Source organism: Gambusia affinis, linkage group LG03, assembly GCF_019740435.1.
Source record: "Gambusia affinis linkage group LG03, SWU_Gaff_1.0, whole genome shotgun sequence".
In the NCBI taxonomy this organism is placed as follows: domain Eukaryota; kingdom Metazoa; phylum Chordata; class Actinopteri; order Cyprinodontiformes; family Poeciliidae; genus Gambusia; species Gambusia affinis.
Window position 1 is genome coordinate 20,032,074 of NC_057870.1, and position 27,964 is coordinate 20,060,037.

A 27,964-nucleotide genomic window follows, 5' to 3' on the forward strand; every position below is an offset into this window, starting at 1 on the left:
ATTTATTGATAAAATAGGGTACCCATGAACAGGCTGAGAGCTAATAGTCACAGAAAAGGAATCCTTTGATGTTGGCGAGTGTCATCTATAATATCACGTATAATCACTTGTGCAAATATCTCCATATGAATTGGTGCAATATTTAAGGTGTTCAAGAGGGCAGATTCTAAACCTTAGCTCACTTCTTGACTCCTCAGTTTGTTGCATAAACTAGTTGAAGAGAAGTGCCTCCAAAGCTCATTTCCCACTGACATGAGCTGAACTATGTTGACGCTTCCGGATGTGAAAATTTTAACACGCTGAACTACATTTATAAACACAAACATAAGTAAATGACAGTGTATTAACATTGTTGTGAGCATGTAAACACCACCATTGATGACATAGAGGTCATTTCATATTACCACTGTGCTTACCACTGTGAGCAAAAGGAATGCATTAGTCTTGTTTCTACAAAGCCTAGGAATGTTTATGTTTTTACATCTAAATTTTTAGTTCTTTCTGGAATGCTTCATTGGGAGTTGCTTTTACTCATCAAGAAATATCTGACAGCTTCCCAAAAATACTGCAAAGAGCAGGACTAAGCAGGAAGTAGCATTATACTGCTCTATTGAAAAGCCAAAGGGTAACATATTCATTTGAACTAGATTGCAACCTAAAATGTTAAAACAGGATACCAGTTTTGATAGTTATGGCTATTGAAACTTGACATATAAATGAGCAGATATTTTTGATCACGATTACATTTTTCTTACATTACAATTATACAAAGTCTCTATAATTATAAGTCAACTTTTACATTTTACCTGCTAAATCATTTGACTGTTCTACATCAGTTACACCAGTTGGCATCCAGCAAATTCTCCAAATAAATATATTACTGTAACTCTTGAACTACAATATTCGAAATTAAATATTGCCATTCAGCAGTTCTTTGATTGTGATCTTCTGTCAATTTACATTTTTTATTGTCTTTGGAAGGTTATATTTCTTTAGTGTAGTTAGCGCCATAAACAGCTAAAGCCATAATTTCCCCAAATCATTATTTTACTCAAACATTTTGAAAATGCTTCAAATATTTTCAAAGGTTGAAACCTCAAAAGATAAAGAAAGGGCAACTCCATTCTAATACAGTCAGCCTTCTTGTTATCTGCTGAAAATTCTGCTCTCTCCAGTTCTCTTTCACCTGTATTCAGAAAATCTTAACGTGTCACAGAACATTTTTAATAGTGTCTTACATCTCTGTCCTTCATTTGATCTCATTTTGATATTAATTTTTCCTGCTGTAATATCTATACCTTTCTGATATCCACAGGGGATTCTTGCAGTTTTACTATGTAACAATCTCGTAAGATCCAAGGGCCCTCAGTAATGTTTGTCATGTCAATTCTACATGTGTATGCCTTCCATAAAAAAAAAAATAAAAATAAAAATTAAGGATGTAAAAAGTTTCAAAAAGTTAGAAAAATGTTTTAATGGATATGGACATCAAGACACCAAGTTTAGGGGAGAATAGGATCCCATTTACAACATAGAAGTTATAAAATGCTTTCAGACATTTTATATGCAACTAGAAAACACCATGAGGGAGTAGCAGAAGAAGAGGGGTGGGTGTCACTTTTGTTTTTGGTAGATCATTTGCATGTGTTGTTTTCTGTACTGTGTGCAAATACTGATTCAAATGAAATGGTAATTTGTGAATATACAGGAAGTCCTAGCTCTCACACAAGGAATCTTGTAAGGGGTCACTGAACTGAATTCAGTGAAGAAAGCACGCTTTTAAAGATGCATCCACCTCTTGCATGCAATATTTTTTTCAAACTGTCACTCGTGCCCACCGTCTCTTCATCCTTCCATCCATGTTCCTCATGGCTTCCCTTCTCTCTGCATACACACACAAGTGCGCTCTGACGCTCTCTCTCTTTTTCTCACTCCCTCCCTCTCTGAAAAACTCACACACGCTCATGCTCTGCTCAGCTCTAAAGGAGCAGTAGCTTATAAACTGGCTGCAGTAAGCAGTCATTCTCTCAGTGAAGGGAGGGAAAGAGAAATTGCTTTGACTGAACGGACCAGAACTCTGCTGACCTAACTGGACTGGGTCATACTGGGATGTGTTTTTTCCTTTTCTGTTTTTTTTTTTCTTTACTGTTTAAGGCATGCGTTTCTATTGAATTTTGCCAGGCAGGTCTGGGCTCAAATAGACTGAATTAGCAAAGTTCAACTCTTTCTGGGCTTTATGTTATGTTGTTGGATTGGGAGGAGTTCTCCTGCAGGTCTGGAGGATAAAGAGCTGGACATGGAATTCCCTGCTTTTTTGCATCCCACCCTCTCTCTGTTTTTTTCATCCTGCCTTCATCTTCTCTCTTACACTTTCACCGCAGACATCCAGTGTTGAGCAGACAAAGGCAGCTGGCTTCTGTGCTTCTTTTTTGTACATGGGGAACAAGGGAGGAAAGGGAGCTCCCCTTCTCTTTTAATTCATTTGCCTTTGGAGAAAAGGAGATGCCGGTTTGAGAAAATACCAGCAGATTTTTTCCCCCTCTTTATCAGAGAGAGGACTTTTGGATTATTGCTGTTTTTATTACTTAAGCTGACACTTTCTTAAAAAAACGCACGCCTCTAGTGCATTTGTTTTTTATTTTTGCCAAAATAACCACGTCGGTTCCTGCGACCTATCCGCATTTCTGCTGGTGGAGGTCGGGGTGGTGAAGCCGGGGTAGGCATGGCGCAGCAGGGAGGCACAGGGGTGGCCCACCAGGACACCCTGGCAGTGCCGCCCATGCCCAAACACTCCGGCCTGAATGAAGACCTGGTGAAGATCCTGCGGGAGAACCTGCTGCAGCCGGAGAGGCCGCGGGGACACCGGCGGTCGCCGTCCTCCATCTCCCCACGTCTTTCTCCACGCAACTCACCGCGACTTCTCCGCCGCATGTTACTCAACAACAACAATCACAAGCAGAGGCGCTTCACTGTTGCACATACATGGTGAGGGTTAAATGTCCAGCATGGTGGCTGCATGCAGAGTTCTGTGAATCTGTTCTTTATTTGGCAAAATGTGTGGTTTTAGCTGTAAACATTGCAAATTTCCAAGCATATAACTTTCCTTAATACTGTGATTGGGAAGTTACTGTGGAATAACCCTTATGAGTCATTAAACTTTGTTTGCAGTTTATCTTGAATGCATGGAGGAACGAAAGAATACTGTTGGCAAATACCTCTTCTAAATTCCTTTTTCTGAAATCTCCTTGGAAACCCTCTTCTCACCTTTAGATAATGAGTTCCTGCTTTGCTCTTTCTCACCTCATTTCTATTCCAGTGTCTCTCCTTCTCTCTGCTCTGTGTCTATTAGCCATTCGTACTTGTCTTTCCCTTTTTATGTCTTCCCCCTCTCCCCATTCCTGTACTTTCTCTGCAGTTGTGGTCTCTTTCAGTCAAAATAAAAAAAAAATCTGTCTTATAGTAAATAACGGAAACCTACTACATGTATTCCCCCTCGCTGTGGTTTTCTCTCCACACCTGCCTGCCTGCATTTTTTGACTATTAATTAGTCTTCTATTCCTGGCCGTCTGTCAGCTTCTGTTGCATTCGCCCACACGTCATCCTTTTCTTCAAGTCATATTTGTTCCTCTCTGCACTCTTCTCCTCCTCCCAGCTCTGGTTTTCCCCCCTTCTATCCAATTGTCTCCTCCTTTTCCTCCAAAACATCTTTCCTTTTCATCATCCCTCTTCATTTTTCATCTCCTTTCCCCCTTCATTTTTACCCCCGCTCTCATTTACTGTATGTCTTGTGTCCCACTTCTTTCTCTGCCAGAAGAATACGACTTCATTCTGGCATCTGTATCAGAGGTGATGCAATTCAGAAATTCCTATCTTCACAAACGCATCAGGAACTCTGTTATTTCAGCCCAGTGATCAAATCGAAATGTATAATTGGTAGCTATGTCCACAGCATAAATGGAGGTCATTTAATTTTAAATGTACTCAAAAATGGGCTGGTTAGGTATTATCTTTGTTTTCGCTTTGTTCTTGATTTTAGGTTACAGACTTCCAACTGTTTTCTGTTAAGTATAAGGGACGTTTTGTTGTATTGTTTTTACCCTTTTTACAAATAAATTTTTGAAAAGAGCAGCATGCATTTCAGTCAAATCCCCTGAGACAATTTATAGAAGCACCTTGTCATGAAATTGCAGCTGCAGGTCATTTAGGGTATTTCTGTAGTCTCTAGAATTAAAAGACCAATTTTAAGTTTTAAAACAGATTATCAATATGAGGTCCAGACTTTGGTTGGGCCATTTTAACACATGAATATATATCCAAACAATTGTAATTCTGGCTGCTTGATGAGAACCTCTTGTAAGGAGAACCTTCACTTAGTCGTTTACAGACTCTAACTAGTTTTCTTCCTGTCTTGCCAAGTGTTCAGCTTCATCCATCATCCCATCAACTGGAGCTCTCTGTGTGCTGAAGCAGCTCATTCCCAAAGCATGATACTGCCACCAGCATTATTCCAGTATCATTTTCCAAGCCCATTTGATTTGTCTAAGTTTCAAGATCCAGCAACTGGAAGAAAGCCTACTTAGGGTCTTGTACAGTAACATTTTTCTACCACATAAAGGTTGGCATGAAGGTCAGGCAGCCTAATGTTTTTTTTTTAGTTTTTTTTTTTATCTGACTTGAGCACCTTTTACATATTTTTTTTTCTGTTTGTGGAAACCTTCAAACAGTGCTTCTTTTACTTATTTCTTGAAAGTGCTTGTAAGTAGAGTTGGATTGGTTGTAAATATGGAGAATAAATTACACATTGGTGAAATATTTGTAAAAATTAAGCTAAAAACAATTGGTTGCACTAGACTTTGTGTGAGGGTATCAGAGTACAGGGGCCTGTTTACAAAGGTGCATGCCAACAGTTTTGCAATATGCACTATTCTAAAATCCAAATAAAATGAAAAGAAATGTCTGTAACATGACAAGCTAAAAGTATAAATATTTTTCCATTGTGTGCAAATTATCACCATGTCATTTAATTCTTAAATAATGACAGACTCGGTGAGAGATAAAATTACAGAAAAAAAGACAATGGAATTAAATTAATTCAAGAATAGAACAGAAAACAGGCAACTCAAAATGCAACTCACTTGGAGCATATAATACCACCAGCAAAATACAAATCTTTATATTTTGACTGGAAATCTTTGGATTTTCTACAAACAATCGACATCTTGATTTTTTTAATTTTTTTTCTGAAGAAAAGAAGCATATAGCAGTCAGATATAAATAGCATTCAAGATAAAAAAACAAAACAAAAAACATTACCTACACCTTCCGCTGTGACTGCGACATTTTACACAGAGCACCAATAAAGCTGTGAAAAATTTGTCACAAGAGTCATTTTCGAGGTTTATCTGCCATTTTTCTCTCGGCACACCTTCTGTGCGATAGAATGTCCTATTTCAGTCTCACTCTGTCATACACAGGTTTTTTTCTTATATTTTATATTATAAGAAATCTATCTCACAATTTCAGGGAAACTTCAGTACACAAGATTATGAAAATGTAATTTTATTCATACTACCAGGTTTGGTTTAGGAATGTGCTGAGATATGAATAATGTCTTGATTAACTGTATGCATTTTGAAAATCTGACAGACGCCACTACATTTGGCATTTCTTCTCAAGTCAAAAACATACTTAGTTTATAGTTTTATAAAAGTGTTTACTTTAGCTTTCACTTGATTTTCCTGAAGCAATGACCTTTGTACTTGAGAGAGAAGGGACAATTGTCATATAGATGCTACAAGTTTCCGTAGGCAGATATGGGTATATCTTTAGATAATACTTTTCTAAAGGTTGTTTCAAAAAGGACAATATGTGAGAGAGGGCACAGTAGGAAATGAGTAATAAGAAAGTGGAAAGAGCACTTAATCAGAAAGTGACGTGGTCATGCCCTTGTGTTGTCTCTTGACATTTGAAAAAAAGTGACTGAGTGAATGTCACAGAGAGATAAAGTAAGCGTAGGAGGTTAAGAGAAAACTAGCCTGTACATGTGTAAGCCAGGGGTAAAAGACAGAAACAATTTGTCAGAGAGAAAAAAAAAATCCACCGTGAGATGCCAGTGAGTGGTGTGGATGTTGACAACTGCAGTGTAATTTACTCCAATCACATCCTCATTGTTTTACAGCTGCAGGGAATCACAGGACCACTGTGGTGTAAATCTGGTGACATACACTGTCTTCAGTGGCTCTGCTCCACACTTCATTAACAAGAAAATCCTTCTCCATGGGCCGATTGGCCTCATGTACAGCTTTATGGACTCAACTCCCTGAAAACCATTCACAAATTGCATTACAGCTCCTCTGAGAATGCTTTGGAGAAAGCATCTCTAAGGCTAATTGGCTCCTTTCCCTCTACATAAATTAATTGCATGTAATTGTTAGCATTGATGCAACAAATATATGTTGCATAGTTTAATGAACTATTTAAAAGTGATGATGTGAAGTTATTTCCTAATAGGCTTAGCAATATCATCATTTGATGTTTGTTTTTTGTTTTTCTAATGCATATTTTTGGGATAGACAGAAGCTCAAACATAATTGTTGAGCTACAGGGAAACTGATGCATAGCTTTGAAATGTTATACAAATGACAATAGAGGCATTCAGTCGTACATTTAACAGTTACAGGAAGGTGTACAGAAGTGTGAACTTTGGCATTGGATGGTCTAGCTTTTTCAAATATCAACACTGAACTCTTTGGACATTCTTTCTCAGCAAAGCCTAACTTAGTCAGATTGAATGGAAAGCATCTGTGAACATCAATTTTCAAGTTTTATCAAAAATTTTGAATTGAACTTATGTAGGTCTCTGCCAATTAAAGACATATATGCTTTTATCTAAACCATTCTGTTATAGCTCTGTCTTTGTATTTAGGGATGTTGTCTCCTTGGAAGATAAACCTCTTTTTCCAATTTCAAGTTTTCTGCTCCCACTAACAAATTTTTTTTCAGTGTTAGTCATTTGTACGTCCCATTAACTGACCATCCTCTGGTTCTCTGCTAATAAAAGCATGCCCAAGGTATGACGTGGCCACCACACTATTTTATGTTATGGGGTGTTCATCATGTTAGTGTTGTGCATACAGGCCAGAATGTTTAATTTTGGTCTCATCTTAGTGGAGCATCTTCATCCTACATGCTTGTGGCAAACTGCTAATATCTGCAGCTCCTCCAGAGTTACCTTGGGCCTCTTGGCTTCTTTTCTGATTTAAGTTGTCCTTGTCTGGGCACTTGGTTTGTGGCCAGCCATGTCTTGGCATGTCAGCAGTGGTCCCATGATTTTGTCATAATCAGACAGTGTATTAAAACGGAATCCAAGAGATGCTTAAAGATTGGGATATTGTTTTCTTGCCTGATCCTACTTCTGACTCAGTTTAACTTTTCTTTCGGAAAGACACTTCACACACATCTGCAGTTCAATCATCTCGATTGAAGCCAATGAAACTGACATTGTCCAGCTCTCAGTAGCCTGCACTAGCTGGGCGGTCTGTTGTTGTAGGTAACCAGGAAAACAGGGAGTGGAGTTTTAGCCAGATGAGTATTTTCTTGTCAATCAAGTGGAATAGTTTCCTTCACAAACCAATAGAAGCAGTGTTGAGGGAAGTAAGTTTTTATGGTAAATATGAGGGGGTCAAAATGAATATTTTTCAAAGGGAGGGGGACACTTCATATACAGTTACTGTAACCCCTATGAAACACACAGATATATTCCCTAGTAATTGTCCTTGTGTCTTTCCTATCGGGGTGGTATTTCTGGCTTGTGGTGACTTATGGTGATAGAATTATGGTTTAAACACTTTATTTCAAATGAATTCTGTCAAATCTGAAAGCAGTCAAAAAGACATAAAGAGGCCAGTTATTTTAAATTTTATATTTTTGATTACATCTGCATCACTGAATTTATTTTCTTGAACTAAAAATAACATTCTGTCTTCACATATGCTCATTGTTCTCCCACATCTTCTTTTCCTACATGTTTGATATTCATTTTAGGTATGTCAACAGTTAGCTGCTATTGGCTTTGCCTATTTAGAAAGACAAGATTGAAAAAAAAATATCTTCACACTGAAAGCTATTGACTGCTCTCTAAGCTTTTTAGTGGCAGTATGCATACAAAGCCAAGGCTGAACAGCGTATTTTAATTAATTTATTTTTTTTACCTTCAAATCACAGTTCCTCACGACTCCATTCTCTCCACTGGAATAACTCGGATATTATGTTTTCAACTTTCCTCCTCCCGACCCTGAGGTATTTTTAATGTTGTTGCACAACAGTGCCTGATGGTGCATTGCAACATTGCGATGTCTGTTTATGTAAGAGGAAAGGGGAAGATTCACGAAGGTGGGAGAACAGGTGGCTCCAACTGATGAATGAAGTGGGTTTGCTGTAACTAAGTGATCTAAATACAACACTTTGGTTAGAGGCTAAAGGTTAGAACGAAATAATTCAACAATTGTGGAATAACAGACAGATGTAGAAAAATTGGAATGATGTGAGATAGCTTTTGTAAGAGTGTGGGAGTAGAGGACCTAAAGCTAAATGCAGTAATTCTAGACTAAGCAGAGCATGAATCTCTTCGCTTTTTTACTTGGTTATATCATCTCTGTTGAGTGGTATGTCTGCACTGGTTTCAGTTTTGTTTCTACTGTTTTTGTTACTTTTATTAAATCTCGTAATAAACTCCTCACAGTCGCTGTTCAAGATCTCTTACATGCACATTAAAAACGATGTAGCATTTGATAGACATGATTCATAAAAGCATGCAAATCCATTTGAAGGGAATCTTTGGACCAGTGAAACAATTCACTGCTCTACTGCCACAATCTGCTACAACTACAGGCTGGTTGTCTTTTTTTTTTTTTTTTTTTTTTAGCATTTCTGAAACGTTTTGGAAAAAGATTTTTAAATGATGAACAAAAAATGCATATATTAAATTTGAAACTCTAGTTGAGTTGAGCAGTGTGGCTGCCATTTTGTGTTTGGGTTTTCATTGGTTCTCATTTGGAATACTTTTAGTAGTTGTTACTAATGAAGTTCTATGTCAATTTGAGTTGATATTCTTAGTTCTGTGCTACATTCTGTTCTTTGTGTATTGATTTAGATTTAGAGTGTCACATATAAAAATAGATTACACATTTAAAAGTTCTTTCAAATTAAATTTAGGTTAACAATTGTAATTGATATTACAATAACCAACTCTAAGTTTTTCAATTGGTGTTTTAAGCAAAATTTTTAACATTATGGTATCCTGTATTTTAATTATATTTTCTTACTATAACAGGAATTGATGAACTGATATATAGAATGTTGTGTTTTCTGGAAGAAAACAAAAAAGGAATAGCATCTTTCTATAAGGCTTAAATGACATGCTTACATATTTAAAATAAATATATCTATGACACATCTGGACCAAAATACCCCTTAGCGAGCCCCTCAAGGCTCAATAACCGCTGCAGAATCTCAAAAAGTTTCCAGTTTGGTTAATGCAAATGAAATATGTGCAGGTTCAGAAACTCCATTTCTCTCTACCCTGAAGCACAGATTTGTTCATCAGTGTGTTCACCTGTTACAAATGAAAATCTCATACAGTCTCTCTAACATGAGTCCACAGTAAGTTTTCAGCCACCGCTAGCTGGGCCCTCAGGTTAAAGAAAACCTCTATTTCTAAATAATTTCTCATATGAATTATTATATCAGTCCTGTATTAATATTTTATGTTTTGGTGATTTCTCTTTCCTTGACTTGCAGTAGTATTAAGATGGTGTTTCTGTCCTGCAATGCCGTAAGCTGGGTTCTCCTACTTTTTAACATCCAAAACACTCCTCTCCAGCCGCCAGAATGGAATGCCTCTGATTTGCATACATATGAGCTTTGTGCTGTGCTGCCTGTGCACTGCTGGTGCAATCTTCACAATACATCTGCACAGTAGACTTTATTTGCAAAGAAAATATTCACACTAATTAAAGGCATGCAAATTCATGTGACACAGACCCTCAGTGTTTTATCCGATAACAGATTGGATGAGATTCTGGTGAAGAGACTCAGATTTGTCTTTATGTTTTGAGGTAATGGCAGAGTCAGAGATGGATGACATGAGCAAGAAAAGGATTGTGTAACTGTGTGATAGCATGTGTGAAACAAAGATGGATGAATAAGGATGAGGGGGTATAACTTTATGGTAATTGACTGGAGATTTTTATCAAATTACAGGAACAATATTTTCAAATTTAAGTCTAGCTATTTAGACTCACTGCTGTTGCTCAGTAATTCTTACACAAATGACATGTAGCTTATGGAACTGGGAAAAAAAACAAAACATGTTTAATACACGCAGCACTCCTTACAATTATCTGATTCACTGTTGAAGATTTGTCTGAAAGTATACTTTAGAAAGAGTAAGACACCATTGTTTTTATTCATTTGAATTCAGTTCAACACCTAGGCAGAAATATGCAATTTATATTTAAACATGTACAATCCAAGACAGTATACCACCAGTGATTCGATAAAATAAACAATGCAACTATTTTAAGCCTTTTTCCTACGTTAGCAGGAGTTATCAACACACTGTGGAAGTGAGACTTCTGCTGATAAATTTTATTTTAGGTTTCATAAGCCTATTGCATTAAAGTCTGATAATAAACTACATCACAAGTGGATAATTTTGAAAGTTAAAAATGCAAGAACTTTTCTCTCCCAGACTCTCCTTCCATGCAAGATGATAGTTTTCTAATGTATTCAATGTTTCCCAGCAGTATACGGTAGAAAAGCTATCTGAACAGCAAACATTGATGTTGAGTTTTCTGCCGCTACTCATTATGTTGCTTTCCTTAATTTGGAAAAGGGGAAAGTCCTACAAAATGTTTTAAGATTTATACATCCCAGTTATGCCAAGCTCCTGTGAAGTATTTTTTTATATATTTTTTTTTGCCTTCAGTAATCTTCCTTCTGCTTTTTATTTTCCTTACAACATAATCATCAATCCTGGTGTTTTGCCAGAGGTTGTCAAGCTCACATCTACTAAATGCCAGATCCTATAATGCTGTGAATAGCTGCAGTGATGTACGCTGCCTCCAGTTTGTTCCCCTTCCTGATCCACGATACAATTCCCTCAGCTCGCCTCGTCAGGTCTGCCAGTGAGCTGAAATAAGAGAGCTTATGTGCATTTTGATAAGCATTTGTATCCAACAGGTCCAGACACACTAAGGTGTATTTTAGCGGTAGACGCTGCACTTTCAGATTTAATTAAGCAAGCAGAATTAATCTTTTCTGAAGAGGCTGCAGCTGCAGTGCATCATCAAAGGCCTTTTGATATGCTGATATGTTTTTGATTGAGCAAAATGTCTGGAAGATTCTGCTTGTACTTGCGCAACATGTCCAACATTCACAAACCTGTTTGTCTAATTGTGCTATTCATTTCTTATTTGTACATCTCCAATTTCCTTGGCAGCTTCTTGTTAAAGTGGTCACTCTGTGTTTTTTTTTCCTTTTACAGCTTTGCTTCTGTCTTTAGTCGTCTTGCTTGTATCTGTTCTCTGAAAACCTCATCTCGTTACACCAACCAGACCTTTTGACTTCATTACTAAAGAATAACTCAGTGACCTATTAGCAGGCAGCAGAATAGCCTGAGGATGGATAAGAGGTGTAAGGTTAAGCCTTTAATGGTTCCAGAATCTTTGTACTGGATTTCAGATAGCTGGTTTCTGTCCTTTTTTTACCGCTCTAGAAATTCCTCAAGAACTCATGAAGACTTAAGAACGTTTTCCCCCTTGATTTAAGGAGTCTTAGATGTATTCCAAAGCTCTCAGTATGTTTTTTTTTTTTTCTGGCAAGAGTCTCATTAGCCTGAGGTAAGATCCATTAATGTTGCAAAACTGTGATAAATTAATTGGTCGTACGTGATTATAGTTGGCAGACTCAGCAGTAATTAAAAGTAATATCCTCTGAAGTCTTAATGCTTTACTGGAACAGAAACGCTCCTCAGTTAGGGTTCTGTTTGGGTTTCTTAAAAGTATGCACATTCACAAACAGAAACTTTTAGATTTTCTTAGTTTTTTGTTTTTTTTTGGAAATGGCAATACTACATTTTAGAAGTTGATCATATAGACTCATAATAGATGGCAGAAACAAACACTATGAGTAACTTAAAATAAGTCAAGACAAACTGTACGAAGAGAAATGTAAATGTTCCCTAGTGAAAAAGGCAATAAACTTAATCATTTCTAAGACTAACTATTATACTATAATGTCTTTGAAAGTAACCCATCTCTACCTTTGGACGTTTGGGGTTATGAGACCACTTCTCGGCAATAATTTTCCAAGTTCTGTAGAAATATACCTCAGGTCTGTGCTGCAGGTCCCAAGTTGAGTTTTATTATTATTATTATTATTATTATTATTATTATTATTATTATTATTATTATTATTATTATTATTATTATTATTATTATTATTATTATTATTATTATTATTATTTTCTCCTCAGTGTTTTCTCTCTTCAGTTTCCTTAGGTTTTTCAGGCTGTCATTTTTATGTGTTGGTCTGTCATTAAATAGCCTTATACAAAATCTTCTGCCATCTAAAAAAAACGTCCTCTAGAAACTCATTCTGCAGCAATGTAATGTTGAAACTGCATCTCATCAACCATGATGTTATGAAGGGGGAACTGTAAACCCCACAACAGACATTGCTGTTCCTTATTGTTGTGGCACAAAATACATCACCATACAACTAGGGAAAGTGTCATTGAAAAGTTAATTTATATCATAAATTAAATTTTAAAAGCAAAACTCCTCTCTTGTTCCATTACAAACAATTCAAGCATTCAGGTCTGAAGATTAACAGTTATGCTCCTACATACAGAACTATGAGGTAGGCATAACATGTTTCCAGCAGACAGTCGTTCTCCACGAGGAAAGTAAGCCCTTCTTGTGGAGAGGGGCTGCTAAAGAACCTGGCTGTTCATAGCACTGTATACAAGCAGCTCAAAGAAAAAATGAGAGGACGGAAAAAGTGTGGTAGAAGACACAGTGTGGTTCTTGTTTTATCAAGTCCGAAGTTTGCACAGCCAGGTAACTTAGGAACTCTTAATGCTGATTTCTGTCGACCAGAAATAGATTTTTTTTTTCCAAAACCTTCTCACACTGCCAAAAATACCAAAACTGGGCTAGAAAACCATCATTGCCTGCTGCCAAATCAAAGTTCTGACTTACTGAGTGTAAGGTCCAGGCATTCTGACGTATATGGACATACTTTTCAGTAAGTCTATATTTCTGTATCAGAACACACATTGCTTATTACTCTTAAGCGACACTGAAATTTTCTGACCAGATGATTTTTTGGATTTTCATTCACGGCAACATTCATAAACATCAAAACTAATAAACAAACAATGCTTGAAAATGTCACTGTGTTTAGTGACATGTGTTCAACTTTTTGACATTTTCATTTTTTAGGATACCTCCGTTGAACATATGGGGTAAAAACATTATCTTTGCTTTAGTGCTCACAGTGATTGATATTCAACTATTTAACATTCCCTTCATCCAACTAAGCCACCTTCTCCAATCCAACCTTGTGTTGTGCGTCTGAATTGAACCACTCTAAAGAGACAATATCTGCTAAGAGCAATTCTAATGGGGTGCCTGTCCAATTAATATGCAGCTGCCTCCTGTGTTGTGTGCACTGTCCTGTTATTGATGTCACCCCTTGATCATTTTTCACAGCTGCTTCCAATATCCTGCTCTTTATGAGAGTCGGTTTTCATCTTTTATGTACCAGCATTTGTGTGCGTTATGCATGTGCAAATATAGACAGCGCAAATACATCTGGTGGCTCTGGCGGTGTCTCTGTGTGTGTCCTTTATATAAATACACACATAAATTTGAATGCATATGTGAGCTCCTGGCTTTTTGTGTGGGTGTTTTTTTTTTTATGTTTATTGTTCTTTACAACTACGTGTGTTCTTGTTTGTATCATCCATTCTGATTATCTGTCTTCTGCTGTCTGTCTGACCGCTGGAGCTGCCTCCTTTGATTGCATTGATTTAGTACTGCTGCATGCAGTAATGAAAGATGAAAAATGAACAGCATGGTCTGAGTGTGAGATAATTGGTCTGCACCCAGTTTCCCATGACGGTCGGAAGCCACAGGGTGAGGAAGATGGAAGAAATGTAGGCAGTGTGAGATAGAAGTCCCTGTTGCTCATTGTCAAGAATTGAATGTGCTTGTGCTTTTCCCTGGGTATTATTTAAGTCAGCATGCAAAACTCCATGGTAGGCATGGGCTGGTGATTATATCAAAGTATACCAGGAGGTCAGAAAGGAAATAACTTAAAAATCCTTTGAAATTTCCATCATGCATTTCTTATAGTTCAAAGTAGGAATGGTAAATGGCTTTGCACTTGTATAGCGCCTTATCATGTTCATTCGTCCCCAAAGCACTTCACACTACAGTCATTCACGCACACGCTCACATGCTTGTGTGTGTGATGGTGCAACGGTGGATGATGGTGAGTGATGGTGGCAAGCCACTGGAAAATAGCCACAGCTGACCTGGTGGCTGTGGCTGCCATGCACTGGCGCCACCGGGCCCTCTGACCCTCACCTGAAGGCAAGGTGGGTGAAGTGTCTGCAAAGTTTAAAAATGCCAGAATAAATGACTGGAGTGGTCTCTGAATTTGTGATGTATATAGTGATTGAGTGCTGCTCCTCCCCCACATATTTCTGTTGAATATACAATCAGCAAGCTGAAAGAAAGAAAGTGTATTTTTGCTGTTTGGCTGTAAGACCACAGTTATAGACACAAAGAATAAGTTACATTATTTTTATAGCGGTGTGGATAATTGTTGCTGGTGCCTCCCTAAGAGACATAAGTAGTTCTTCAATGTTGGTTGGACATACTTACATTTCAGCATATGAGTATGCAAATCTCAGCAGATCACAAGATTGTAAAATACTCAGATTAACCTATCAAGCACCAACAACCATTATGAAATTCAATGCTGCTTATTTCCCTTTTCATCCCTATCAGGTCACCTTCACAACTATGGAGAAAAATAGATGAAGTTGCTGCAATGCTATTGGTTGTTCCTCCTGTAAACAAGCAATTAATTGATGTACCAGATGATGCGACTACTGAGTGTATGTATGCAATCCTGGGATGTAAAGGAGGTTTACATACCCTTTTGAATGACCTGCAGCTGTAAAACCACTACATCTACATAACATAAAGAGACTGATATTTGTTTTGCAGTCAGTTTGCCGTGTGCCATATGGTTGACTGGCAGTTTTATTTGTGAACTAGGCGACTGTTTGAAGAACATGACTTCAACAGGTGGTCAGCATGAATTTAGTGATTACTTTCACACCACAGAACAACAATTTGTCCAGATGTTCAGCCTGGTTTGATTCGAGCCACAGTAGCCCTTTGTTGGGAAATACAAGGAGAAAATGGTTTCATTTTTATTGAAATATGGATGTTTGGAATTTTAAAGCAAGCATTTTTATACAAACTTTAATAATTACAAGATAGTAGCAAAAATAATAATAAAAAAAATACTTAAAAATCTTGAAACTCTTCCAAATTTTACTGATTTAGAAAGTTGACAGATGTACTCTGTAAGACACTAAGAGGACATGCACCATTATGAATATGTGTCAGCAACAGCTGTGTTTAGTGTCTGTCAGCTGCATTAACAAAGACTTTTTTTTGTTGGCTTTCAAGGAGTGTCTGGTTATTGACCTCGAGTGGAGGGATTAGCACAGGTGCTTTAAACGGACCACAGCTTCAGAGTGCCTCTCATGGCTTTAAATGGATGCTCTGGCCTAGAACAGCCGTCAGACTGATTGTCTCTGGATGTGACAACGGGATAGGCCATGTTCTGGTTTGCTGTATTGCTGTTCCGCAAATTGTAGACTGTTGTCTCTTTTTTCTCCCAAAAATTGTTTGCACTAAAGCCTACAAACCTTTTAGATAATAGAGTCATATTCACATAATTTAACAAAAAAAAAAAATCTGAGAGGGGCGTTCTGTGGTGGCGTAGGGGATAGCGCAACCCACATTTGGAGGCCTTGAGTCCTCGACGTGGCCGTTGGGAGTTCGATTCCCGGATCCGACTAACATTTGCCGCATGTCTTCCCACTTGTCCTTCCCCCTTTCCTGTCAGCCTACTGTCATACAAGGGACACTAGAGCTCACAAAAAAAGGACCCCCTGGAGGGGAAAGAACAAAAAAATCTGAGAATATTTCTTAATTCGAGAAATGTTTTTTCAGCCATCCATCACTTCTTTGTTGCAGTAAATGTATAAATATGTTCTGCGTTTTCAGAGGCACTGCAGTTAGGCAACACATACGCCATTAATGCCCACACACAGTGTAAACAGGGGAACAGGAAAGACACAGGGAAACCGTTGCATCACACTTCCCCCACAACACACTCAAATACAAGCACACATTCAGCATTTAGGCATGACTTTGCAAAGGTACTTTTTGTTTTAATTCCCCCAAAATGAGTATATAGTGGCACAATCAAAATTTCTTCACACTAATATTTGGAATACAAACCCTTGGTTCTGTCAATCTCAAATATTGCCTTTACTTTCAATTTGACTTATGGGTGCTCTGAATTGTTTTATTATTTCTATCCTATTTGTATGTGGAAAATTGAGAAGCAGTAAGCAAAGTAGATAAATGATGAAAAGATTACATATCCCTGTTGTTTTAACGACAGGTACAAAGCTCAGTGTTTGAAGTTATTTCTGTTCTGTGCTTTGCAAATCTGTCTTTCTGTGACTCTGGTTCTATAAATACCCACACAGAAACATCAACATAACATTTTCTGTTGTCCAGGACAGAAAAATGTTTGTCAGATGAAGTGGCATACGCTTAAGCAAACCTATTATAGAATGTTTTATAAGCATATTTTATTTAAATGGAACTTGACATTCAATATCTTGGTACTTTGTTCTCTGGACATCACAGGCCCTCTGCTAGACATTCTGCTTTCTCAATTCAGAATATAAATCTCGGATATAATTCGGATCTTAAAGATATTTAAGTGACTTATGGTCTGTTCCTATATAGATAACTTGACTAACTTGACCTTCAAGTGAGTGATCTTTGAAAACGTTTGAGGGGAAAGATGAATGTGTGATGAGATGAGTAAATCCACAGACAAACTGAACCACACAGTGGCACTACTATTGTTGGGGCTTTAATTTTTCTTATTTTTTCATATTTGCATTTACATTCATACATAAAGACCATCTTTTTAATGCATGCTTGATCCACAGTCTGGCGTTAATAGACATTGTGATAATACTCTTTCAAGCCATGCTGGAGATGCTTTGGATGGTTGGGTTTGAAGTCGACCTGCTTCTATTTTTTTCTTTGAAAGAAATCATGTTGCAAAACAGGGAGTAAGTGAGAAAGGGAAGCAATGATGCTGGCACAATTTTGGTGTCATTTGTGTAAGAACACAATGACATGAAGTTGTTGGCGTCTGAAACGCTAAGGTGGCTTAAATAGGGGCTCATTTTCATGGCCCACTGTCTACTTAAAAAGCCTTAAGCTTTTGTTTCTTTGTGCAAAATAAATATGGTTGGCGTGAGTGAGCTCTTTGTGAATTTCTACTTAGAATCATTTTTGTGTTTTTGTTTTTTTTTTGTTTTTTTTTTCCTCGGTTTTTAAAAAATACCCCTATACAGATACACATGTAACACTGTACAGCAGAAATTTGTGGCAACATTTAACCTTCCTTAGTCTAGAACAATTGAATATATTTTACTATTTTAAAAAATTGCTGGGATTAATCTAATTTTGATTACCCAGTTGTAAAAAAAATGCAGCATTTCAGTTGAGGTTATTTTTGTCAGTGTCATGTTGGATCAGATTCTGTCATGCAGATAACAATCTAGCATGTGCAAATATTTTTAGAAAGCAAACAAACATCTTAATATATTCTTAAGCAAGCCTAGAAAACACCGATTTTCCTCCAGGGCAGACTTTTACAAGAACCCATATTTCCTGAAAAAGTACAGTCTGGTCTGTCTTCCCAAAAATTTTCACCCGGGTGGCACAACTAATATATATACACTCTTCCATCACCTTCACTTCCTCACTCATCTACCTTATTTTGTTTTCCTTCAGTATAAGAGATGTGCATTAATAACAACTTGGGATTGACAAATTGTGTTAAGACACAGTTGTGTATTATGTCTTTAGGAAATGGAGACAAACATGTATTCATGATCTTGAAGTTCGGATTTGTTATTTTAAATGTTGTCATGCACTTTGAGGTAGATGCAATTTTGATCCAGTTGCCACTGAACGTCAAAGTACTCATTAGTTTCCGTGACAACAAGCAGGTAGTCTTGATATGAACTCTTCATACCAGCAGAGCCTCGAGGTAGAATCAGGCATTCTGGAAGGCTTTGCGATCAAAACACCTCTCGGCTTTCCTGTGATTTGTGAATAGATTATGTTTGTGTGCTTTTGCCTTTCTTGTCTTGAGACTTGATACCTTATGCAATCAACGTAACTTAATGAGTACCTATGGATCAATTTCAAAGCTCAGGCACGCCCACTGCGGACCTTGATTACATTCATTTTCTGAAGTCTTACTGTGAAGAAATTATTTTTTACGCTGCATCTAGGTTGTTTTGTTGACTTGGGGGTAAATGTTTTGATGATTTTAAATATTTGCACACAGATTTCCAGTGTTCCTGAACTCCTGAGCTGTGTTGCCCATACAAAAGAAGCCAGTCAGCATCCTGGATTTTAACTTCTGCGTGTTGTATCCCATTCTAAGATGGATGCCAGGAACTAAGTAATTGATATTTAAATAAATAATAGCCATGTGACACAATGTCAGCTAATTATCTCTGTTGTGTTCCTGATTAGGGCGAAATGACGCCATTCTCTGAGGAAGAGATGTTTGCTGGCACCTCGAGTCTGCAGACTTTGTCATGTGTATATGAATTTGTCACCATGTTGTGTTACAAGGGTGAAATTGATTTGATGGGCAAATCTGCTAAATCCTGTCTTGACATTGGTATTTGACAGACAGATTATTTCAAACCTAAACCGAGGAGGAAGAAAACAAAAATAATAATGTACAGAGGTGTCCAATGCAAATGGACAGACCAGATTTTGAGCTAACTTTATGGTTAATTTCTGGACCAGTCTTGAGACTTGCTTGAGGGCTTGCCAAAAAGCTAACCTCGGCAGGCTATCCCTTTAGCTATTTTAGCAGCCACGTTTAATGGCACCATTTGTAAAGATATGAAGAAAATTCTTAAATGAACCTATTGTTGCACTAGTATAATCTAACACTGCACATTTTAGAAAGGTCCATCCATTAGGTTAATCTACTCAGAGGTGAAAACATTCCATATTAAGAAGTAAATGTCTAACAAAATTTTAGTGTCATCAATCCCAAATTTTTAATAATCTTTCTGTTACCCTAAAAAACATGCGTAAAAAAAAAAAAACATGACATGAAAGAGGCTTATTCCTTTTAGTCTAGACAAGAACCCATTTTTAAATAAAATAAAGGAGCGTAATAAAGGTAACAAAAGTGGCATTTTGGTATCACTAATTCTCCCTACATTCCAGCTAACTGTTTTGGTGTGACACCAGTAATGAGAATTACTTAGTAGTAAGTGACTTCTTCATTCTACAGGTCAGAGAGTAAATAGGCCTGACCTATGCAAATACTTTTCATGGCACTTTATATTATAAATGCTGATATTAAGCAAAGTTTCATCAAGTATTTAGACGTAAACAAGATAACCATTTTCATTCATCTCCCATAAGGGCTGAGGAAGCAAGTGATGGAGGATCCACCATAAATCTGTTTATTTTTCCAAGCGTCAGCATGTTTCACTGCATTAGGCTATTTTCTTATAGGCTGCTGACCGGCATGTTTTGGTGTGATGCAGCAAAAAAAGCAAGCAAACAAAAAAAAAAAAACGCTTGCATACTGTGAGCCATGCAGTCTGATGAAAGAAGTGCTAAGAAGCCATCAATTCTGGATTTTGTTTATTCACAATTTGATGTTCTACAACAACGCTGTTCATCTTTATAAAAACATTCATGAGGGTGAAGTGTACATTTAGAAACTGTTTGGAAGAGCTTTAGCTTTTTTTCTCCCCAGTGTGTGCTTTATCTTGTGAGCGTGTCGGCAGTTTGTTGTGAGAGGGTAAACATATCTGCAATGCTTGCCAAAGGCGGGGAGGCTTCTATTAGTGGTTTCCCAATTGTAGACAAAGTCACTGCGGATAAGCTCCTACAGTTAGTTACAGCCGCCATCACCTACCTTTGTTTACTTTGCAGCTTAAGTGCTTGTGTATATCTTACAGGTGAAACCTCAAATGTTAATTCCATGTGGTAATTTTTTGAGTTTAAGATATTTTTCGCTCATGGCTAATGAAATTTAGTAAAACAACTAAAGACATGTAAATTCAGCTAAGTAAAGAGAATGTTTTTCACTTTGTGGTACAGTGGACTATGGCTGTGGAATCACTTGTGTCCACATTCATATTGGAATTATCCATGGAACAGTATTTTGTGGTGAGGTGCTGCTGGAACATACACTTTTGCTCCTTGTTGATTTTTCTCCCTCATTACTGCTGCACAGTTTCACTCAGAGATGCACTCTAAAACAATAATAAGCAGTTAGGCACATTTTTGTGGATATAAAACACACACAGAGCTTAGCCTAAAGATCTTCAGCTTAGCAGACTTGCAGCCTCCTGCTGGGGGCTGCTGATTAAAAGCCATCATTATCTTGCTTCGGCTGTACCTAGAGTTGCACACACCTGTTTTCCACATCTGCTCCCGATCACAAGCTGTCGTCTTTCACTCTAGGACCAGAAGTTTCAGAGTTTATGACTGTGTGATGCCATAAATCACCTGCTGAGAGTTCAGCCACCACTGAAACATGCCTCATTAGAAACGGTGAACTGAAGAGAGTTCTGCTTTTCTTCCTGCTCTAAATAACGTTGAGCAGAAGAATCTTTAACTGTTTTATTCACCTATGATTTTAATGTTTGATACTAAATATGTGCAGCATGAGCATACTGTGATTCCACTGTGCATGTTGTCCCTGCTGAGATGCAAGAATTCATATCATATCATGGCTGCCAAAAGGAAGCATATAAGATCCACCTATTCTGGGAAGTTTTTACAGATCATTCATAAGACTGTAGTTAAGGCTTATTGTTTTTTTATGCAGTTTACTACCCCAAACCATATGCCAATTGCAAAATGCTATTTAGTGTGAAAAAACAAAACAAACTAAAAGCAAATTTGATTTTATCTAATGGCAAAAAATTACAATAATAATAATAAAATGATGCTAATTCTGTAAGACCGGCAATACATGTGACTCATCATCAGGCAGTATGTGGAGCCACTATTTTATCAATCAAATCAAGGACCTTTTTTATCTTTATGCTGCCAAATTACATCAATGTGAAAAGTTGTTTCATGTCAAACTTTAAAAAGCACTTATTAAAAGTAGAGACTGCTATTTATTCATATTTTAGCTAACAGTTTGTTAGCAGGTAGTTTTATCAGTATATTTTCATTCTACCACAATGGGCCCTTTCAGGACATTCATGATCTCCACAATGAAAGTGTTTGACATCCATAGTGTAAACCAAAGTATTCATGGCATTGTTAAAGTTAATTTATTTCTCTCATTGGATAAGGTAAGGTAACTCCTATAAAGAAGTTATTTTAAATCAAAATTTAATGTTCACATTTTTGTAAAGATTGTATGGTGACTGGAAAGTGTGCTGAGAGAGAAGAGGAAGATTTACAGTGTCTGTAAAAGCTGCATTAAGGACTATTGTCTCTATTCCACTTAGCCTTAAGGCGCCCCCTATTGGCCACTTATTTTTACCCCCATTGGAGTTCAGTCAGTATGTGTTTCTGTTGGAGGTGTCCAGATCAGGATTTCTCCTTTCTGAGTCTGACTCATCAATAAACTCAATTCTGTTTGCATGATTTACAACTCAGTTGTTCTGAATATAGTAAAGCACTATGCTGCATTTCATGCTAGCTATCATTAATGCTATATTAAACTTAATTCATCGCTCAGTAATTTTCAGATTCTGCAGTGTGTGTTTTTCTGGACAGTGCCAGATATTTTGTTCACACACACACACACGCACACACACACACACACACACACACACACACACACATCTGCAGACTAAAAGAAACTCATGTTTTCCTGTGAGTGCTGATATCTTTTAACAGAGCACTTTGCTGATGTGCTAGTCTGTAGCTTGTATGTTAATTCTGTGTTTTGAAATAACTGAGAATAAGTTCTCCCATCTTTATAAAATCAAAGCCTTGCTTTGAATGTCAACTGTAGTGACTGGTTCATCAGCTGTTCTCTGTGCAGTTCTCACAGCGAGCAGAGAAAGTAAGTGACCCTTATTGTAAATATTAAAGAAAAAAATTGTGAGGGAAAAAATTTTAATGTTAATTAATTAGATCAACAAAAAAAGGTATTAAAAATCTTTTAAATCGGCTCAGCTAATGAGCGATGGACATAGTTACACAGACTGAACACCAACAACAAACTAAACCAGGTTAGGCTTAGTTAATCTGATACCAATCATTTAATAAATTCCTCAATCGGCAAGTACATCAGTCTCTGTTTTCTTTATTTTGCTATTTTTAATGTATCTATCATTTTTGTTCTCACCTTTTTGCTAGGTGGCATTGTAAAAGACAGGGCTTCTTTATTCAATTCCCCCCACTTTCTCTGCCTACATGACATTTAGGTCTGAGTGTACTATAATGCACCAGAACAGCAATAGAAGTAGAAAATAGGAACGGGGGAAGTGGGTGTTTATTCAGCTTCACAGAATGCTGAGTTTTGTAATAGTATTGATTTTTACTGTATGATGATAGATCAGATGTTCTTCTGGATGAAATTAGAATATAAATCCTTATTATATAATGCAAAAATAATAGGTAATTTAAATTATTTATTATGTCAGATTCATAAATAAGGTAATATGGAGACAATGAATGTAAAATAGCACAAGTGCAAAATGTTACATTTTTGCCTTCCCTTTTCAGATTTGACTATCGGTACATTCTTTTAATTCAGTGTTTCTGTAACAGCATTAAGGTTGATCTAAAGCTTCCGAGCCTGACTTAATATGCATAGTGATAATGAAAGTTGTGTGGACTACAAACCCCCATTGGTCCAAGAAGTGCTGGTTATCTGGATGGATATAGAAATTACACTTATTTCTGAGACAATTGGACCCCACTGGGGCTCATTGAGGTCCAGTGATGTGACAGGATCTACTGTGATCCAAAAGGCTATTTAAGCTCCTGCATTTTTGAAGATATAATTTCACTGACAAAATCATACCAAAACACATTTATTGCTTCATTTGATATCTTACAATAAAAGATACAGTCCTCAATAATTTTGTGTCCTGAAAATAGTTGCAATTATTTTTAATTAAAATTGTCTTTTGTGTTTCTCTAATTGGGAGTAATGGATCAAGTGAAGCTGAAAAGTACGTGCATCTTCTATCCAAAAAGTCAAGGCAAACAGAAAAGGGCACTGCTCTCCTTCTAGCCGTGTTTACTGAGCCACTGCAGTACTCCAAAGTTGTTCTTTATGCTCTGGCCTTCTTGTCGCATTCTTCTCTCTGACTGTCAGCTTTGCCGCATCCCTCTCCATATCGTGGCAGTTTCAGATGTTCTTTGAGAGACTGTCATAAATTTGCAGACATTTCTTTTCCTTCGGGAGGAGGTTCCAGGCCTATGTCAACAGATAAGAAAGAGTGCACAGTGTGTTGAAGTTGAGCTGAATATTGGAGACTTGGCATGGATCAATAGGCTTGCATTGAGATGCACCAAGGAGATATAGAGGGGGTAATTTTCTTACCACTGCAGTGTATTGATAACCATTCCCAGCCAAATAAACTCGTTCAAGTGTTTATGCATGCATTTTGCTAATGAGGCAGTCTTAAGAGAAATCATGATTGGAATACTGTTTCTAATTACTTTCTTTTACTAAAATTACAATTCACTCTCTGTTTTTGTCTTCCCTCACCCCTTGTCTTTCTGTATTTCTCCATTTCTTGTCTTTTTCTAGGTAAGTGACAAATCAGCTGAGATTGTATCAGAAAAAGTGATGCATCTCCCAAAAGGTAATGTTGTTGAATCTCATGATTTATGAAGATTCCGCCTCACAGAACATCCCTCCCTGCCTTGCGACTGACCCACTCTGCTCCTTCAGACTAGCTTGCAGCAATTGGCAGCAACTGCACACCAGCTAATCTTAATATGAGCTTCCTCTCAATGTAACACAAATTCTTATGACTTTCTTTGAATAATGTCTTTCTTCTAACACTGTCATAAAAACCAGACTTGTAGAGTGCATAGTGACACATTTTCCCACTTGAGATGTGGATCTCTGCAGCTTGTCCAGACTTGCCATGGACTGCTTAGTTATTTCTCTCAGTGATGCTCTTGTTGCCTCATCTGTCCATTGAGGTGGTTTAGCCATAATATTTTGTAGTTGGGCCATACTCTTTAAGTTGTGAGTAAAATGCTTACGCAGTTCTCTGTGTGGTGTTCAAAGCTTTATAATTGTTTATTACCTAAGCATTCTTTAAGCTTTCCCAGAACTTTATTCACAGTTCAAGTTCTTTAACTGCTTTTAAATTTGGACCCATCAAAAAACGTGGCTGAAAAAAATGCATGCCACACTTTTTAGAGCAATTGTTCATTGCTAAATGTTGGTTGAAATTAATTATATTGAGGTCAATGGTTTAAGGTGTGTGAGTATGAACTGTATATTCACTGATATTTCCAGGATCATTACTGTCTTGTCAGATGTGCCTATTAGTGAGATTATGCGTCTGTGGATTGCGGAAATCAATTAAGTAGTTCACTACAAATCATTATATCCATTGCCTTTTTTTAGTATTACTGCATGTTAGCATTTCTTCTGTAATATTTAGCTGGTCTAAATACACATAGAGGGGCTATTTCAGGCTGCAACAGAAATTTTATTAATTTATCTTAAGTTAATCACAAACCATAAGGTTGCCTGTCTGTATAATGGCCCCATCATAAGCAGCATGTGCCTGTGCTGTTTTCACCTAATGGCAATGTTGTGTTTCACTGCTAATCTGTTTATCTAATCAGATGTCTAGGGTGGGGGGTCTATCTCATTAACTTGCAGGATATTGATTTCCTGTGCTGGAGCTGAGCACGTTACAGTTGCCCGTTTCCACATTCCTAGATGGGAAGAATGCTTGTTGCCTTCCTCATAGCTCATCAATCGATCCCACCTCGCCTCAGCTCGAGGTTGTTGTGTTCTGCGTGTGAGGGTTTGTATGCCCGCAGTCATGCCTCGATGTGAAAATAGCTACTAAAAGAGATTGATTGCTAGAGGGGCATGTTTTGCGTTTAAAGGCCAGTTGACAGAAAGACAAAGATTGATAGCGTTGAAAGAGTTTTACTTGCCACCGCTCTTTTTTGTCTTTTTTTTTTTGCTCTCCTGTTTCAGGCAGGCTATGAAGCGCCTCTCATTTTGCTGCTCGCAGCATTCTACCTTATTGTTCTTCAACAACTGTGTGATTGTACATGCATGACAAAGTTGGAGTTTTTGTCAGATATTTACCTTCAACCTTTCATTGCTGCAAAGTTTAAAAATCCACTAATAAACATTTACTGACAAGCTGCACGGGGAAGCAAATAGAAACCCTTGTGGGGTTTCTATTACACACGGAAACCCCATTGTAGTAGTCTAGATGAAAAAAACAAAACAAACAAACAAACAAAAAAAAAACATCTAAAACTGCTTATTATCTTAGTTGCCCATGATTGCTATCACGTCTGATCCCAGCAGAGTTTATGAACCATATCGACAAAAAATGTTGTATGTCTTCTCTTCTGCTGCCAACGGTGTTGTAGTAAAAAGGTCATTTGTCAGTTCTGTGCTTTTGGAGTTTAACTGTGACAAAGGTGTGGGAGTGGCCTCTTTTGTATAAAGTACATCAGTGTCACTGTGTGACTGCAATGAGGGTGGCATATGTGCGTGGTTGTGTAAGTGTGTGTTAAGTGTGTGACAGCAATGCGTCATTCTGCAACTTGCAAAGGCCCCGGAGCTCCCCTTTGGTATCTCCCATGCTGCTGCTGTTATGCAACTATGCTATTCTCTCACCACTGGCCCCTCTCTCACTCTCCATCTTTCTGTCTTCGTCTCTCACGACTTTTTTTTGTTTGTTTTGTTTTTGCGTGTGTGTATGCGTGCTGTAACTGGAGAGAGTATAGATATTTTTGGAGCCGTGGTGTTTGAGTGGGATTTAAGGGATTATTTGTGCCGATGCAGAGCTCAGCGTGATGTTCCAGCAGGCCAGCAGGCTCCAGCTCTCTCTAGTCGGAACATTTTCACTTTTTTATTCTGACGTTTTATGTTCTGTTCTATCTGTACCTTCTTTCTGTATAATTGTGCCCTCTCGGTGCATTGATCCCCACCCACTCCTTCTCTGCAGAGTACCTTCCTCCCAGTGATATAGCTGCCGCATAGTTATAGAGGTTTATTAGTACTCCCTCTACACCAGTCACTTAAAAACAGCTCAGTTTTATGCTTTGCAGCCACTCTGTTGCCTGTTTTATGAAGAATATATCAGACAAAAAAACTACAAGCTTTAGAAGTTGTAGAAAGAAAATGTGTAATCTCATTACTGGGTCATCTCAATAAATTATTATTGAAGGATAGTTATTTTAGTTTTTAATTCTATAATCTCTAATCATTCAAAGTCACTTAAAATAAAGCCTTATTATATATTTTACTCCATATATAATGAATTTCTATATAACTTCCAAAAATTTTAGAATTTTTTTTGACCATGTTCAAATATTTCAAGATGTAGCTAAAGGTTTTCTGTGTTTCCTGGCTACTTTAATCTGGTGCACCCTGCAAATCTTTTTGTCCCACAGTTTTTTTTCTTCCACACAACTGTTCATTAATGTACACCAGATGAGATCCCATTCTTCAAATGGATTTTGTTGCATTTAAAGGTGACCCACAGATTTTTTTTATGCAGTTAATTTTAACCCTAAAAGACAGCTGTTTTGCGTAATTTGAGTAAATGTATTAAACAGCAACTGCCTAAAGTCTCCTTCATAAATGTGCAGTTCATTTTATTTATTGAGCAGTAGGTATGGGTATACTAAAGCTGTAGCCACATCACCACAAACTCACAACTGAATGACTCAAGGCCATTATTTTCACAGCCTGAACTGTTGTCTGTCTTACAATGGCTCAAGAAAACTGTCTCTTATTTACGACAGCTGACTGACATCTGCAACAAGCTATCCTTGCTCTATACTGTGGATGACATGACTCTCTTATAGTAATGATAGATTTGCATTTGGAAGAGGTGCATGTCCTCATCAATCCATTACTACTGCTGATACTTTTAACAATGGCTCTAACCTGACATTTAAATGATCTTGGTGTCAAAGGTTCATTGTTCATTTGCCCATCTCTGCTGCTCTCACTTTGCAGAGATGTGTGCTTTTCTGAGAAGAAATTTGGCACAGTGACTGACATAAAATGGTTTAAATTACCCTAAAAAGCTTTGGTGTCTAACCGTTAGAATATCCCATATCCAAATCTTGTCTGGTATCTTAGTTATCTGTTTTCAGTACAGAATATTATTTGGTATAGTCTTAAAATATATTTGCAGAATGATTTGGAAAAGCTAGACAATTTTAGGGTTTTGAAAAGCGAGTCCATTAGTTTGCATCAGTAGGCCAGTGATGTCTCTAATGCAATAGAGACTAATTTACACATACAAGGTCATATGAACAGTTAATGCACAGTGCCACCAATGCATATTATTTCACCAGCATAT

The 27,964-nt window shown here is 37.4% G+C and overlaps 1 protein-coding gene across 6 annotated transcripts in view; it reads left to right on the plus strand.

Moving 5' to 3' along the window:
- Positions 1 to 27,964, plus strand: part of pde4d (phosphodiesterase 4D, cAMP-specific) — a 193,525-nt gene that overhangs the window by 97,179 nt on the left and 68,382 nt on the right. The window contains exon 1 of one of the 6 annotated variants that reach the window (XM_044112656.1): positions 2,052 to 2,985. The exons of the other annotated variants lie outside the window; for them this stretch is intronic. Coding sequence (XP_043968591.1) covers positions 2,723 to 2,985 — 263 coding nt within the window. The 5' untranslated portion in view covers positions 2,052 to 2,722. Of the gene's footprint in view, positions 1 to 2,051; positions 2,986 to 27,964 lie in introns of those variants that run through there. 6 annotated transcript variants of the gene reach the window in all.